The following is a 17,175-nucleotide window of genomic DNA, read 5'->3' as shown; positions in this document are numbered from 1 at the left end:
TCTGTGGAATAAGATTTAATCCACCCATTTTAGCCATTTCTGGGGGCGGCAATTTTGTCACTTCTGTCAACTGAAAATGACATCACAATTACTCAGGGCTGAGCCGTGATTGGTCGTTACCTGAGCCCTGAGGAGTTGTGATGTCATTTCAGTCGACAGAAGTGACAAAATGGCCACACCCTGAGATGGCTAAAAAGGGGTGGATTTTGCTGCTTAACTCATACTCCACAAATCCAATATTAATCAGAATGTTGTGTTTTGCGTGACGTCATCCTAATTTGCACGTTGTGCAGATTCGTCCTCTCAAGAAGTGATTCGTATCCTCAGCTGGCAATTCGTGCGTGGTGAAGATTCGTAGTCGTAAAAGCGAGAGATGTATTCACAAAACAATGCACTCACAGTTTTTATTCATACTCACAAGAAAAGGTCAAACCATACCTGTCAACTTATACGTTTTTTCCGTATTTTATTCGTTTTTGATCATTTCAAATTGTGTACGCCGTATAACAATTTTTGGAGGAAAAAAACCCTGTTTTTTTTGTTAGACCGATCTCTCTTGGCCATTTCGGCTCTAATCCGGATCGTCTCGGTCACTGGTAGCAGACGACAAAGTCATCGTCGATTGCTAATATTGTCGCGGTAGTATGTTACAGAGTAAAACCATCTGTAGAACAGTCTGCAAAATCTTGCACTGCTACGTATAGTAAGCAACACTAAATTTACTGCAAGTGGGGAAAGAACTAAGAAAGATGCTGAAAGAATTATTTGTTTTGTTTATTTGGTAAATAAAATAAACTTGTTTACGCAAATTATCTTTGTTCTTTTCTATATAGTCTGTTTTGCTGTGAGTAAATAGGTGCCGCGTTGTGTCAGTAAGGTTTATTATCGCTTAATAAGGGGAATTGCAATCATTAATAAAGGGAGCTATTGGCTGAGGTTGACAGGTCAAACCCTAACAATTTTGATTCGTACTCACAAGAGAAAAATTCAAACCCTCACAATTTTGATTCGTACTCTCAAGAAAAGAAGTCAAACCCTCACAATTTTGATTTGTACTCACAAATTATTACTATTACGGATACAAATCGTTAATCACGCATAGGCCTATGCCTTTTTGACAGCGATTTTACGCCATTGTTATGGACATTACGCACATGAAAATAGACAAGGTAGGCATGGAATTCATTCTGTAACAATATACGTAACTAAGGAGCCCATAAGGTGACAATGCACTACAAACAAAATAAAAAAAAACTTTCCGCTCCCTCGCGAAGTTTGCGAGACAATGCAACATATTTTGTAAGTGAACATAAGATTTTATGCGCATCTTGTCAAGTTCCGGGTAAACAAAAACAACATACAATCAATGCTGGCTGAGAATATGAATTTAAGACGCTGTGTTTTGTGTTTTACATGTTTTGTGTTTTTTCATTTAAAAAATAGCGTTGGGAATTTCACTATTGGAAAAGTGTTGCCACCAGCTCCACCCCCGCGCGCAGCTCGTTTAATATTATCAAGCGCCACCGCACGACCGTTTAAAAAGGGCGTTTGTTTCATTTGCTTTCTGTTCCGGGTTATGCTCATACGCTTCTTAGCATTTTAAGACGAGCGGTTATCAGTTTTGATCAATGAGTATTTAAAACTCCCGCATCAACTACAAAAGGTACGTCGTCGTTGTGCTTAGGTCGAGTCAAGAGGCTCATAAAGCCGACGTTTTGGCTAGCCGCCACCGCAAGTGGCCCAACAAACGGTTGTTATCCGTACCTCTTGCTTTAACCGTGACGTTTCGGGAAACGTAAAATCTTTTTTAGTGATATATGTAAGTCACAATTAACGTTCATGTGTGCATTTGATTACTTGACGTCTTAATCCTTTTGCCAGACGTCGAGGTCATTGTGTCATTTTAGCCTCCAATCCAGTGTTATGTAATAGGATGCAAAAACGTTAATGGTCTTTGAATTGTCCCTAACGCTTATAGCAATTTTCTTAACATTTGCTTGATTGGGATGAACTCTAGTGCTCATAATAATGTTTGGATCTCTGTTGCTTATCTGTTAAAAAAAACATATATCTATATCTAAATAGATAGATAGATAGATAGATATGCTGTAGCTGACCCTAGAGGCAACAGACTCAGCCAAAATAATGTATACAGACATCAGTAAAATGAAAACTTGTATAAATATTTTAATACATTTATTCAGACGTGCACCAATCCCATTCGACACTTTGGCCAACCTTACCCAAGCAGTAGTTTGCAAATTGTCATTTGGCCCTCACATGTGAGTAAATGTTATGAGTGAAACATGCCGATTAATATAAAGACAAAGTCAAATCAAACATTTTTTTTCAATAATTTGTTCTATGCAGGCCCACTAGTTGAATCAAGGCATTCTGACTAATATTGCGTTTGTGGAATATGAGTTAAGCAGCAAAATCCACCTGTTGTTAGACATCTTAGGGAGCGACCATTTTGTCAATTCTGTCGAGTGGGCCTGCATAGAACATATTCTTAAGAATAAAATGTTTGGGTTGAGTTCCTCTTCAAGAAAATAGTGTTTTGGATAGTGTTTTAAATGAAACACACATTCATCACAATTGCAATAGTAAGGGTACAAGTATTAAGACTCTGTATTGGTATCAGTGCATCCTTTTTTTGTTAAATTCCTCGTTCAACGATTTTATACATGCAATTATGCTAAGGAAATCTTACTGCAACATAGTTTATATTTGTTACTTAGTTAACAATACATCTACTGATGCAGAAATCTCGGACACATCATCAGTGTTGTTTCTTGGAGTCACTGGGTGTTTCGGGTCTTTCAACACACACCCTCACCCAAGCGACACAACCAAGGCTGATCAGGCCCTGGCCTGTGTCCAAATGGCATTTTGCTACCGGGACTGCACTCCCTGTTCCTCCTTCAACCTGGAGGGTTTCTCGGCTGCCTCCATGTTGTTACTTATGTCTCCTTCGGTCTGCACCTGTTATGCCCGCTTTGCTGTAAATCTTGCTAAGAGAGTGACGCTGAATCCCCTGCAGCCCACCTCCACTGGCATACACTTGGTCCTCCATCGGTTCCTCCGGCAATCCTCCACTAGCTCCTGGTACTTCTCCCGCTTTCTTTCTTGGGCCTCCTCTATCCCCTCCTCTTAGGGAACCGTGAGTTCAGGCAAGATTATCTGTTTTGTGGCCTCTGAGATCAAGGTGATGTCAGGTCTGAATCTGCACCGGGTGGTGGAATTTTTGACTCCCTCTCCAGGTCAAACCACCGGAGCAGTTCTTTGGAGTTTTCTCCACCCCTCGTCCTTCATTGACCAAATGAATGGCCTTACCAATGGCAAAATCTTGTATATAAAACTACAAATTAAAAACCACACAAGTATGTTTTTCATGTTCTGAAATGAAAACCAACAGTATCTCGCACTGCTTTTACTCAATGCGCGTGCACAGTCCCCTTACAAAAAACATTTTGAGGGGTAACTATACTGGCACAACCTCACGGTCCCACATTGGAAACACGTCGCCAGAAACGCTCAGCAAGCGTCACCGCACCTTACCAAGGCTCTTCTTCACTGGCTTCTCAGTGACTGTTGGGATCTTGTGTTCTCCCAGCCTGAAGAGGAACTTGTCTGTTACTTACAACATACATTCTTGCAACATAATTTCAACGTAATTGTGTATAAATGTGCGATTACATTTTCCTCCGCAGGCTGCATGAGTGGGCCATCGTTCACCTCACCTCCCGCCGAGGTGGCGGAGATGAACCGTATCCACTATGAGTTGGAGTACACGGAGGGCATCAGCCAGCGCATGCGCATCCCGGATACCCTCAAGGTGTCCTCGGAAAACCAAACGGGTTCTCTGCCACCGCAGCAGCTCTTTCACAGCCATTCAACTCTGATGCAGGTCCCTGAAAGAATTGTCGTAGCAGGTGAGGTCGGACATGATTTACACTCTGGCTTTCTGTGACTCTGCATCTCTGCTGCAACCTGCCGCTGACACTGTAAACTGAGTGACTCTTCATTTCCAAACATCCTTTTTTCCCCCATTTGCTGCACAGCGGGTGACGGGGATCCTCAGTTTTCTTGTCCCAGAGACTTGGACCTCATTCAGTCCATCCCTGCCATGGAGCTCCTGGACATGAAGGCCCCACCGAGTGTCCTCACTCTGTCAGAACAGCCACTGGACTCCCTGGAAACTGATCAAATAAGCAAGAGCAACCCCAGTCACGCTGTAAGTCAAGTCAAAGTTTTTTTTGTTTTTTTTAAATTCATTTAGATCACAGTTGGCGGCACGGTTGTCGACTGGTTAGCACGTCCGCCTCACAGTTCAGAGGTCGTGGGTTCGATCCCGGTTCCGGCCTTCCTGTGCCTGCGTGGGTTTTCTCCGGGTACTCCGGTTTCCTCCCACATTCCAAAAACATGCTTGGTAGGCTAATTGGACACTCTAAATTGCCCCTAAGTGTGATTGTGAGTGCAGATGTTTGTTTGTCTCTGTGTGCCCTGCAATTGGCTGGCAACCAATTCAGGGTGTCCCCTGCCTACGGCCCGAAGACAGCTGGGATAGGCTCCAGCACTCCCCGCGACCCTTGTGAGGACAAGCGTTATAGATAATGGATGGATGGATAGATCACAGGTGTCAAACTGAAGGCCCAGAGGCCACATCCAGCCCACCACATCATTTAACATGGCCAGCTAAAGCAAATCATGTGTGTCTAATTTAAATAGGATGTCAACACCCCCCCCCCCCCCCAAAAAAAAAAATCTTGGCGATATGTTCTATGCCCCTTCACTAGTCTAAACATGGCATTCTGATTAATATTGCATTTGTGGAATACGAGTTAAGGAAACTCCACCTGTGTTTAGCCAGGGGGCGTGACCATTTTGTCACTTCTGTCGACAGTTGCTCAGGTACGAACCAATCATGGCTCACCGGTTTTCTGAAGTTGATCCGTGATTGGTCGTTAGCTGTGTGATGCCATTTTCAGTCGAGAGCAAGTGGCAAAATAGCTGCCCTCTGAGATGTAAAAAAAAAAAAAAAAAAAAGGGGGTGGATTTTACTGCTTAACTCATATTCACCAACGCAATATTAACCAGAATGCCATGTCTTGACTAGTTGGACTGTATGGAACATATTCTTGTGAAGAAATGTTTGGGGTTGACTTCCGCTTTAATGTTTCTTCATAGACATCTGTACCAGAATTGCAAATTGTTTTACTTTCAATTACTGATGTTCAGTACGACCAGTTTCCTTTCAAATGTATCTAGACATACCTAATTCTAGTAGTTAATGTAGTCTCAACTGCTTACCGTTTATCCACAAATATTACAAAGCACTTTTTGGCTGTTTGTGAAGCTGAGATGGCTCCCCACATGACATGTGGGGTGTGATGTGATTCGAGAACGCTACGTTTTCAAGTGGAACGATTCAGTTTGATTGAGTGGGATTATGATTCAGTTTGATATCGTGCGGCTGTTGCGTTTGTCATCTTTACTAATATGTAACAACTAGGGTTGTTCCGATCGGCTGAAAAAGATCAGATTTTGAAAATGTTCCTAATTTCTGAAGTGAAGAATAAAATGTTGTAGTTCTTTACTTTATTTGAACCATTGCTAATTTACAGCCATGTACAAAGGTATCATCTTGGGATACTTTTATTCAAATACAAAAAAATTAAGATAATTGAGACAATTTGGATGGGGTCTTCCCTTTCTTCTTCGTTGCATTGCAGAGGTAGTGTATCTGTAATCTCAAAATCAAGTGACTTGGACTCGCACTCAGGTGCAAAAAAAATGTCATCGGGACATCCCTATAGTAACAAGACGTAAGATCTCTCCACAGTTCAAATTAGTCAAGTTAATTAAATTCAAACAACAATCAGCAACATCAAACCAATTTATACCTAGTGTGCCTCAATTCGATACGTATATTAATAAATGTGATGTAATACGATGCAACAACAGTACCTTTTTTAAAATGTAACGTTTCAGTTTGGCTCAATAAAAAACGGTTTTGCTATTCAAATCGATTTTGTTCCACCTCTAACATTTGTCAATGGAAGATATTAAAGTAAAATATGACATAGATTTGCTCAGGATGAAATTGAGAAACAATTAACAGTTCAGCTATTAACAAAAATAAAACGATTCCCGCAGCCGCCAAGATTTTTAGCCATGTTTAAACTATAAAAATTGCTTCAGAGAAGTTGTCACGACATGTCTTCAGTTTTTGTGCCTTGCCTCAAAAGTTGGGAAACGCCAGATTGTTTATCATTGACAGGCTCATTCTCGATCACGAAGGGAACGCAGTGCCACTGAATTCATATCTGGTCGCCACAGCAGTCAGATTATCAGAGGTGACGTAAGGTGAGTGTTCTTTTCTATACTGCTTGTGCCTTTTTCTGACTCTTATTCTCTTAATTGCTTCAAAAAATCTCCCCTCTTTGCCATTTCTCTCCACTTACTCTCTGACAGTGTAACACCCTCACCTTCTGCCCCCCCAGTCCGCATGTGTCCCCCTCTGTGTTCCCCTGAGGACGCAAACGTCAACTTGTTCACAGCGGCGGGCTTCATGACTTACATCCAGTCCACCACACGTCGGGCCTACCAGCAAGTACTTGAATTCCTGGACGACAGCCACCGACGGTGACTTTTTTTCTTCCACCCCCCCCCCCCTCGCCATTTGTCCTTCAATTTATTCCTAAAATGTATTGCTATCCTCAGTAAGATGGAGCCAATATCATCTGAGTCTATTATTTTGCTGCCCTGTATCTTAGATTTACAGCCAGTGTTTCCAATCCTTTTTTTTTGTCTTTGCAGATGCAAAACTTTAATTTCGATATCAAGCCCTCATGGGCTGGGTGTATCCGATCTGTGTTTTTACACTGCAGTCACATTGACAGATATCTTATACGGTGGTTCCTTGAGACACTATTTCAATCCATTTCGATGCTGGTAACGTAAAATACTCATATCACAAGACGTCTTTCTTTATTTAAATGAATGGAAACACCATTGATCCATTCCATGCTGCTTGTTGTGAACTGAGTTGAGTTCACTGTCACCGTAAAACGCTCATCTCACAAGTCAAAACAAAAACAAAAAATCTGCCGATCAATGGCTTGTATCGCAAAAAAACTTGTAAATTGGCTCACTCCTATCTCACGCCACCACTGTCAAGCATAATATAGCACAGCATTGTCTGATTCCGTTTGTTTTTGTGCTGCCATGACGCATATCCTCAATTGTGCCACTTAAGAGCAAAGAAATCCGAACTGTCACTTGAACCATGCAGTTTCAATCCAGCCTTAGTCATCCATTTCCTTACCTTTTGGAATGCGGGAGGAAGTTGAATTACGCAGCACAGGCAACATTGTTGATATCCTTCCGTGAAAGAAAAAGAACCCCACAATGAACAGAGAAAATACCTTAAAACTGATTAGACAGGAATTTACCAACATTGATTGGAATTCACTTTAGCTGTCTGTGTTCACATATGCAAAAATGGAGCATATAAAGAACACTTATGCCAGTTGTGTTCTGAGACTGTTTGCATCTAGCAAAAGGTGTCTTCAGTCTATGCAGGGAGACACTTAAATAGCAAGACTATCAAGCAACAGAGAGAAGAAACCCAATTCAAGCATGTTTCAAGTTTTGTGTGTTAGTTGGATTTGATATGGGAAAGGCTGACTTTGATGCTTTTTTTTGTCATCATCGCGCAGGACACATCTCGACCTTGCCTTGGATATGAATCCAGAGGAGTCTGGTTTGGTGGACGCCTCCTCATTACGCCGACAAGTGAGTTCAGTTTTCTCATGTCATACATGTACTGTCCCGAATGCACACTACTTACAAAAGGTTAAGCATATTCATCTTGTGAAATTTCAGGATTTTAAAATCATTGCATTCTTGAATCTTGTATAATCGTCTTTAATGAGAGATGTAGACCAGATATAAATCGGTGTGACACTGATGATTTTTCAAACGTTTTTTTTTTTTTTTTCTTTGAATTACATTAACTTGATAGATTCGAATTTGGAGAGCTTTTACATGTTGCAAATTAATAAACATGACAAAAGTTACGGCTGTACCATATTGAATTGAATCGTAATATCCCGGAATCGAATCGTTACATCATAAAATAGACTTGAATTGTATCGTACCCCATGTGTCAAGAATCGTATCTAATCTTGATAGTTGGGGACCACTGTTTTCCAGGATACAGGCCCATTGCAGTTGCATCCCAGTAAGAAAGCCTTTTTCCATATGTGTGATCTTGCAGATTGTGAAGCTTAATCGCCGTCTACAGTTGCTGGAGGAAGAAAACAAGGAACGCTCCAAGCGAGAGGTGGTCCTGTATTCTGCTACTGTTGCGTTCTGGCTTATCAACACCTGGGTTTGGTTCCGCCGCTAAAAATAAAAATAAATAACTTTCATTTAGAAAAAGAAAGTTCCCCCCAAAACACATGGAGCCAAAGCAATGTCTTGTTACTGACAACTTCTAAAGGCAACCACAGAAATCAACTGATTCCATCCCACGCTTTTAAGGGAAATTACAGGTTTCAAAATGTACATATTACATAATGTTCCATATTTGTGCTGCTTTTGCTTTGTGTTTTCTTGTTAATATTTTTCAAGGGGGGAAAGTCGATTATGTTGTTGCATGTATCCAAGTAGAAATATTTGGATTTCTTTTGCCCAGTGATACTTATTGCAGTAGGTTTATTGTACATGTTACTTTTTCTTTGCGAGTCATTTACACTGTTCAGTCAAATACTGTATTTCACTGGTGACTATTTATTTTATGAATCTAATCATTATTGTAAATGGGTAAACAAGATAAGATTTTACTTTGGCAGCAAATGCTTTGGGAACCCGGGGCGTAGATGGAGCTATAGTAAATCAATATTAGTGTCAAAGTGTAATGAAAAAAATAAACCTAAGGATGCCATAAGATTCAAACTGAATGTTCGTTGTGTTCTGTTTCAACCAAAAAAACATGTACAGTGGCGAAATAGGACATTGTTAATCTATTACATAAATGCTTGTGTTTTTTTCTTTACTTTTTGATAACTACACGACTTGTTTAGTGAGTGTGATGTCAATCATTCTCTTCACATGTGTGAGACACCTTCAATTGTTGGAACTTGCTTTACAAAGTTTGACTGGGTGTTTTCTCATATTTTCCCTATTTTTTTTTCCTTCTTTACAGTCATCATAGAGACGTTGTTTCTGTAGTGGTGCATTATAGATGTTTATGAAAAATCTTGATACAATTTTTAATTCTGTATTTATTGTTACAATGTGTACAGGTTGAGGTTATGATTTATTTTTGAGTATCTTTTTTTTTTGTACACCTTCAATACATTCGTTGTTAGTAAATTATTTTGGTTTAATAAATGGCTCTAATTACATTAAATTCTTCAAGTCCTTTTTGTGCAATGTTGCTCCCTACTGTTCGAAATGAGCATTACTAGGAGGAGAGTCCAGAACTTCCTGATTACCGGTGTCTTTGGTTTACTTCGACGGCATTTTAAAGTTACGAACAACGCGGCTACAAATATCATTCTAATAATAAAATTTTACTTTTGCGTTAGTGATAAACTACGACGCACTACGATTTACTTAAACAATCGGGCTACGTCACCGCCGGAGGCTCGAAACACCGTTGTAAAACGAGAACAAGTATTCACTGTGATTTTAGGCAAATAAAATAATATAAAAATTAATCATAAACAACATTTAGTCCTTGGTTTTGTCATTAAAATATTTTTTTTTAATTCTGGCATTACCAGAAGTGACGTCACATAGCAGATTTGTCGCTTAGGGGTCGGGCGGTGCGAGCATGGGGATCCTTAAACTAGCAGATTTGATCCGATTAGAAGCCCCGGGTGCGATTTCACACAAGGACATAAGCGACTACACAGGTAAACAGTCAAAGCCCACGTTTGATCGCTTTGTGTCGTTTTTTCTTTGGCACGATTTCGCAATTGTTGTTAGCCACAAGCTAACTTGGTTAAATTACTGTGCTGCATATTAATCCGTTTTATTTTTAAATCAGTGGAACCACAATTTAAAAGCAACATCTCATTTTCAATGTGTAATTTTACATTTTCATTCGTTACTTTTGTCAGATTCAAGTTACACTGTGGGCTTTTCTTTAATTAACAGATGTGTACCAACAGTTTTGTCCGCGTGTTTGTTTCTGTCCATGAATGGACCACTATATTTGCTGGTTCAAATAGAATTGGTATTTAAACAGTCCTCTTCCTTGTGCTGTTCATATTTTTGACATCACGAGATCAAGTTGACACCTCACAAGTGGTCAACAGTTGTTACCTCGCTATTGGGAGGGAGGCTGCAACAGAGATGCAGTGAGACTAAGACTAACAGAAAGTCATATAAATGGGCTTCCTTGGAAACACTAATGGTCACAAAGCTGTCATGAATTTTGCCGATGAGCTACTGTCAGACAACAGCCAGTTGTGCGAAAGGTATTGAAAAAGTGAACAGCTGTATTTTTTTAACAGTATGCAATGACATCAATGTGATTTCGTGTTCATTAGTATCCAATATCTGCACTGCAATACAGTTGTCTATATAGTAGCAGTAACAGTACAGTAATCAATTATTGCCGTTGAACTTGTGCTCACTCCACAGGCAAGATAATTGCCTTGGATACATCAATTGTGATGAACCAGTTCCGTACAGCAACACCATCACTCAAGTAAGTTCCTTGAAGACACACAATCTTGCAAAGTAGAAGATCAATCTGATTGAATATGTTCATGTTGCAGTTTAATTTAAAGCAATACAGTAGGTAAAATGTGATGTACGTCTGTGCTGTCTGCAGTCCGCTGACCGGTCTCTTCTTTCGCACGCTTACCTTTCTGGAACATGACATAAAGCCTGTGTTTGTGTTTGATGGAAGACCTCCGGGAGAAAAGATCGCTGCTGTAAGTTACACAGAGACAGTGTGTTGCCATTCAAGTTGGGGCCGGGCAATTAATCGTAAGTTAATCGTGATTTCAATATAAACGGTTAATGTGCCGAAAAGTGTGGCGTATAAGCAAGTTTCTGCATTGTGAAAGTTACAAGTTGAAAATTAAGTTTGAAAGATGAACAATTGGAGGCTAATTTAAACATTTATGGTAAAAGGTTGTAATGCTGGCCCAACATGCAAATGAAATAAATGAATCTGTACTGTGAGCACGTTTTCTCATAGATTCTTTTTTTTTTTCCCTGCAGCTTCAGAAACGAGCCGAGGCAGCAGGTTGGCACTCCCCCAACCATTTGGGCACAGGTACAAAAGTACAGCTTTCCGAGTACCAGGATATACACAGAAGCAATGACCTACATTTACAACCTAAATTATAAGATTTGTTCCATGAAATTGTGTTGATTTATTCCCAACAGTCTATTGTCTTTATTATTTGCGTTTCCCTTTGTTTGCTTCACTGCTTCCAGTACGTGTATGTTTGTTTTTTGTCCAATCAGTTATCAGCCTCTATTTTTTTGCAATATCAATCTGATCTGCCCAGGGCCTCAATAATCAGTAGTGTTGACTCAAGTAATTTAATTTACATTAGCAATAGTACTGTTTCTTCAACTAATCAAATTAAAAATTCCTCCTCTTATGATGAGGTCAGCATTTTTCTGTCCTGGTTGGGTGGTCAAAGCAAAACACATCTGTAGCGATCTGAATATATTAAATAATTTATTAATCAGCATTTCTGGTGAGTATGATTTTTATTCAAATGGTTTACATTTTTATCATGTTATTATTTATTTTGATTGTATACTGAAAACATTTGGGTTTCAGACCAAAAGATGAATATGAAACAAAAGTTCAGAATTCCATCTTTTATTTAATGGTATTTACATCTAGCTGTGACAGAGCAACTTCTGTTTGAAGACACCCACTTTTCAAGTGAGCAAAAGTATTGGAACAGACATTATTAAATTAATTTAAAATGTATAACATTTCATTTTTGGTGGCAAAACTCTTACTTTTCAATAACAGCATCAGGCCTGCGACATGTTGACTTCACCAATCTGTTGCAGTCTTCATTTGAAATGCTTTTCTAGACCTTTATTGTAGCCTCTTTCAGTTTTTGTTTGTTTCTGAAAGTTTCTCCCTTCAGTCTCTTCATTGTTGTATTGGATATGCCCAATGATTGTGCAAAAGCTCTGATCGATTTTCCCCTGTTCTCACAGCTTCAAAATGATTAGCTTTTCTCCCATAGACAGCTCTCTGGTCTTCATGTTTGCTTAACAGCAAATGCAGTTTTAACAGGTGACACCCAAAGCCATAAACAAGCACTATCTAATGTTTAAGCAATCAACCTAAAAGGTACCACCTGAGCAACTAGAAACACCCATCAGTCACATGTTCCAATACTTTTGCTTACTTGAAAAGTGTGTGGATTCAATCAAAAGGTGTTCTGTCCTGAGTTGTTGAACACATCTAGATTTTAAATAAATTTAAATAAATTCAATTAAATAAATGCTGGAATTCTGAACTTTTGTCTCATATTCATCTTTTGATCTGAATCGTAAATGTCCTAAGTATAAAAAAAAAAAAAAAAAGGAATTGACCTTGCCGTTTGAATACTTGTGACGAATAATTGTGACGTGATACTGGTGGCATTAAGACATAGATTAAGTGGGTACGTTGTCATTGAAGGCCCTGGTACCAAATGAACGGGTCGCCAATGGAATATACTCTAAAATGATTATATATTTCTATTTTCTCAAGCGGCATGTTTGTCCTCCATCCAGCATCACTCCAAACAAAAGACTGTTTCCATCTCCTGAAGCTTCTGGGTGTACCTGTGATCCAAGTATGATCATCATCAACATTTTTTTTTTTTCTCTTGACTCTGTCACTTAAAGCGGAAGTCAACGCTAACATTTTTTTCTCAAGAATATGTTCTATGCAAACCCACAACTTGAAACAGGGCATTCTGATAAATATTGTGTTTTTGGAATAAGTGTTAATCCACTCGTTTTTAGGCATCTCTGCGGGCGGCCATTTTGTCTTCTGTCGACTGAAAATGACATCACAACTGCTCACAACGACCAATCACGGCTCAGATTCAGAAAACAGGTCAGCCGTGATTGGTCGTTGTGAGCAGTTGTGATGTCATTTTCAGACAACAGAAGACAAAATGTCCGCCCCCGGAGATGGCTAAAAAGGAGTGCATTTTGCGGCTTAATTTATATTCAACAAACGCAAAATTAATCAGAATGCCGTGTTTCAACTAGTGGGCCTGCTGGGAACCTATTCTTGGAAAAAAAAAAAAAAAAAAATTGGGGGTTGTCTTCCGCTTTAAGGCATTTCTTTCACTTTTTGTTGGCTTGTTCCAGGCTCCAGGAGATGCTGAGGCCTTTTGCGCTTGGCTGGTGAGACGGGGGACTGCAGAATCTGTGGCATCCGAGGACATGGACACATTACCATTTGGAGCGCATATTCTGATTCGTCAGCTGAATGCCAAGAGAGACAGGTACAGAGGAATAGACACCGTCCTCTTTAAAAGATATTTCTTTTGATGTTATCAACTCTCTGTATTTTTCAGGAAAGTCCTGGGCATTTTTGTACCAAATCTAAGAAGATATTCTAAAGTCTTTGTAATATAACATTGCCACTGATACAAAATCAAGCAGTGTATCTGGATACTTTTATCCCTATAGTATAGTATTCCCTATGAAATAAATTGGAAGAAGTAACAGTACTGTATTTTAAAGCGACACAATATCTTGCATTATAAAAAAATGTTTTATCTGGCTATCAGGACAATGCTATAATGTACAGTACTTACAAACAGTGCTTTTCTTATTAACAGTGACATTGTGGAATATTCTTTACCTAAATTGTTGCAGAAGCTCCAGCTAACTCACAAAGAGGTAAGGGATTACACTGGTACTTTGACTTGTGAGCGCCCCGTTTTCAGGAGTTTTTCAAGTGAAGAGCAGTCACTTTACCAATATTTGTAAACATGTTTTTGTTTTGTTTGCGTTGCGTACAAAAATTTGAGTCATGCGCGAGCTTCAGAAACGCCAGCAATTGAATAAAATGAAAAGAAATGGAGAAATGAAGGCACTGAAAGAGAGAGCTACAGTCGCCAATGTGCTTTTAACCGAACACATAATTAGAAAACACCGACAACGAACTGCTGTCGGCCGCAACTCACGGTCAGACACTGCACGGAGACTAACCAAATCCAGCACCTGTCACTCACTAAGCTATGCCGCTTAAAGGCACGCATCCAACACACGAATTTCATAGAAATTACACGTTATAAAACCGTTTTTTCTTTACATTCTCTTTTATTATGTTTTTATACAATACAGTGCTATTTTTCTTTCTGAAAATTAACAAAATAAGTCAAGGTGACACTGTATTTATTTAGATTTTGATTTTGAAGCTTTTAGTGCACTGCTTATGACTCATCGGGTACTTCTTTTGCTCTCCTAGTTTGTTGACCTGTGCATCTTGCTGGGATGCGACTACTGTGACAAGATAGCAGGTTTTGGTCCAAAGCGAGCTCTGAAACTCATCCAGAAGTACCGCACTATCGAAAATGTCGTTTTGCACATCAACACAAAGGTGCGATCTTGTCAAACAAGCAACGCTGTGTGAGCTATTTCTCAGATTCCCAAAATGTTTTTTTTAATCCCTTGCTGCGTCACAGACCCATCCAGTACCAGATAACTGGAAATACGAAGAAGCACGGAAGTTATTTTTGGAAACACCGCATGCAGAAGTACCTGAGTTGATGTGGACAGATCCAGACGAAGAAGCTTTGGTTGGGTTTCTCTGCCGGAGCACATATGTCAAGTACGTAGTATTCTGTAGTGGTATTTTGCACACAATTCTCTCCCTTTTTCAAGAATAGTCACTCAATGTCTGGAGCCATGTTTTTAGAGAAGAACGAGTCCGTCATCGCATGGAGAAATTCCGACAGATTCGGGAGAGTAAGCGAAAGCAAAGGGAGAAAGAAACAGCAGCAGGACACTGCCGGCAAACTCGAATGGATGACTTTTTCAGAGTTCTTAGAAAAAGGGAGCAGGTAAACCTGACAGTCATGTTATTGTCTTTATTGTTTTTATCTAAATGTATCATTGAATGAATTAGAAAAACTGTTTCAGACATCTTAGAGCTGGGAAAATTTAGGATTGAAGAAAACATTCATAGCAATTTTACATTAAAAAAAAAATTTAAATGCTAAATCTATTGTAAATCTATACAGTCAACCTACTCGAAAAATTCAGTTGTGCTCAGGCCAAAGCCATGTCTAATATTGAAGCAATCATTTTTTTGTCTTGCGATACATGAAAACATGTAAGCTACGAGTGCGCTTTAGACCCCCACCACCAGATGGCCGCGGCAAACTTCACAACATCTTTCCACCATCGGTTCACATTGGCTTGCTTGCAGTGGAGGGACAAAGAGTTGGTGGCCTTAATGCACCGTTAAGTTGGTTTGCCAACAACCAGTAGAAACCATGGCAACACAAGAGCCAGGCGCTTGCGTTTTCCGTGCTTGCAGTTTATGTTGCGAGCAAATATTTGAACTGTGTTTTCATGCCGTACAATACAATTGAGTGCATTTTTCTTATTAAAAAACATGTTAAAAAACAACATTTTTTTTGGTGGGGGTCTAGAACAGATTAATTGCATTTCGATTCATTTGAATGGGGAACGATGATCGGAGATATGTATAATCAGGCCACAGCATTTTTTTTTTAAAATCTTCTAGTATTCATAGGCAATTAAAAAATTTTTGTAGTGGGTGCCAGTTACTCGCAAATTTTTGCTATTTGTGGCGTGGCTCAGTCCCTATCACTGTAATAGTGTATTTGTATATTTTTAGCATAGCATAGTTGCCTTAGACATAATTTAACATTGAAGAAAAACAACAAATCCCACAAACTAGAAGAGTCCAGTTGCCTTGATTCAACTTTTGCATATTACCGTGACCTGGATGACTAACATTCTACACAGACAAAAAAAAAAAAAATTTTAACCAAACACATTGGTATTTTTTTTTATCGTTACAATAAGTTAAAAATGACTTAGGCAATAATACTATTAGGCTAGGATATGTACAGTATGCACTATGCATTTGTTAAAAACAATTTCCATGTATGAGGGTGGATTTAAATGACATCACAAAAAAAGTAGCGTAGCTTCCACTGTAGAATAGAAGCAAAGAGCAATTTAGTTGAAATTGAACAATTGTGTATTACTATGTCTGTCCTAACAATTATCCGCTCTTTCCTCCTCCAGCCTGTGGAAGCTGCAGAATGTGGAAGCAGCAAGAGAAAGAAACCAAAATTGAAATGAAGCCATCAAACGTGGACGGGAGTTGTTTGGACATCTGTCTGCCTTTGCAGAACTGTCACAATCATGTGTAACGCATTTCGTTTTTTCATCCAAACAAAAGGTTGTACATCATTTACAATGTGAAAGTCACATTTTTTCCCAACATTACAAAATGTTCAGGTGTTTCTATTTTTTAGTGCCTTGGAAGGCAACCATTACCTTTTTTTTTCCAATTGTTGTGCTGTTTGAAACGCTTTCTAATAGGTTATTGATTATGTAGGTAAGAAATAATAGTGAATTCAGGGTTTTATATGGGACTGGTTTTCTTAAGTCAGTGGAAAAATGCCATTCACAGTGAACATTCTTAAGTCCAGCATTATGAAGCTATCAAGAAAGGCAGAGCAAGTAGTGGCTCGCTATGAAAGAGGCCAGTGTGATCTCCGTCAGATTGGCTTTTCCAAGGCCAAAAGAGACAGGGGATGTCTCATCACAAGGTATTCAACTAGCACCTGTTGTGCACTCTGTGCCAAGGCGAAGACCACAGACTTGAATTATGTTAGTACATTTTTTTTTAGTACATTTTTTTGCCAAACGTTCAACAAAACTATTGAATTCTGTGACTAAGAAAATGTTTTTGAATACTCATCTAGTTGTACTAAACATATTTTAAATACTGGCAAGTTATTAAAACAGTGTTTAATCAATTTTTTCGTTGGTATTCTCGTATTTTGTTGGTATGTGTGATTGAGTGAAATAGTTTAGCACAATGATTCACAACCACTGTAATGTACTGTGAGAGATCATTGTGTATGCAGGAAATTGTCCAATTTTACTTAATTGGTTCAA

At 39.1% G+C, this 17,175-nt stretch overlaps 2 protein-coding genes across 9 annotated transcripts; both read left to right on the top strand.

The window, feature by feature from the left end:
• The first annotated feature begins 1,498 nt into the window (after window positions 1–1,498).
• On the top strand, window positions 1,499–9,421 carry LOC147140767 (mitochondrial fission factor homolog A-like). Its single transcript, XM_086043936.1, has 7 exons — window positions 1,499–1,663; window positions 3,714–3,935; window positions 4,065–4,237; window positions 6,284–6,369; window positions 6,478–6,648; window positions 7,725–7,800; window positions 8,285–9,421. The coding sequence occupies exons 2-7, from the start codon at window positions 3,719–3,721 to the stop codon at window positions 8,414–8,416; spliced, it is 855 nt and encodes a 284-aa protein (XP_085900062.1). The 5' UTR covers window positions 1,499–1,663; window positions 3,714–3,718; the 3' UTR covers window positions 8,417–9,421.
• Window positions 9,422–9,811: 390 nt separating this feature from the next.
• On the top strand, window positions 9,812–17,033 carry LOC147140766 (putative flap endonuclease 1 homolog). 8 transcript variants are annotated; one of them, XM_086044099.1, is made up of 11 exons: window positions 9,812–9,929; window positions 10,663–10,729; window positions 10,934–10,958; window positions 11,251–11,305; window positions 12,784–12,845; window positions 13,372–13,508; window positions 13,848–13,908; window positions 14,480–14,611; window positions 14,697–14,842; window positions 14,930–15,074; window positions 16,294–17,033. In XM_086044099.1, the coding sequence occupies exons 1-11, from the start codon at window positions 9,848–9,850 to the stop codon at window positions 16,348–16,350; spliced, it is 969 nt and encodes a 322-aa protein (XP_085900225.1). In that variant the 5' UTR covers window positions 9,812–9,847; the 3' UTR covers window positions 16,351–17,033. The 8 variants fall into 8 exon arrangements, with proteins under 8 accessions (XP_085900225.1, XP_085900222.1, XP_085900221.1 ...); XM_086044096.1 differs by having other exon boundaries at window positions 10,934–11,013; window positions 12,761–12,845; XM_086044095.1 differs by having other exon boundaries at window positions 10,856–10,958.
• The last annotated feature ends 142 nt before the right edge of the window (window positions 17,034–17,175 follow it).

This window comes from Filicampus tigris, chromosome 10 (genome assembly GCF_054856515.1).
Source record: "Filicampus tigris isolate MCC_2025a chromosome 10, RoL_Ftig_1.0, whole genome shotgun sequence".
NCBI classification, from domain to species: Eukaryota; Metazoa; Chordata; class Actinopteri; order Syngnathiformes; family Syngnathidae; genus Filicampus; species Filicampus tigris.
The sequence above is the reverse complement of the archived record's forward strand: the minus strand, read 5'-3'. Positions and strand labels throughout refer to the sequence as shown.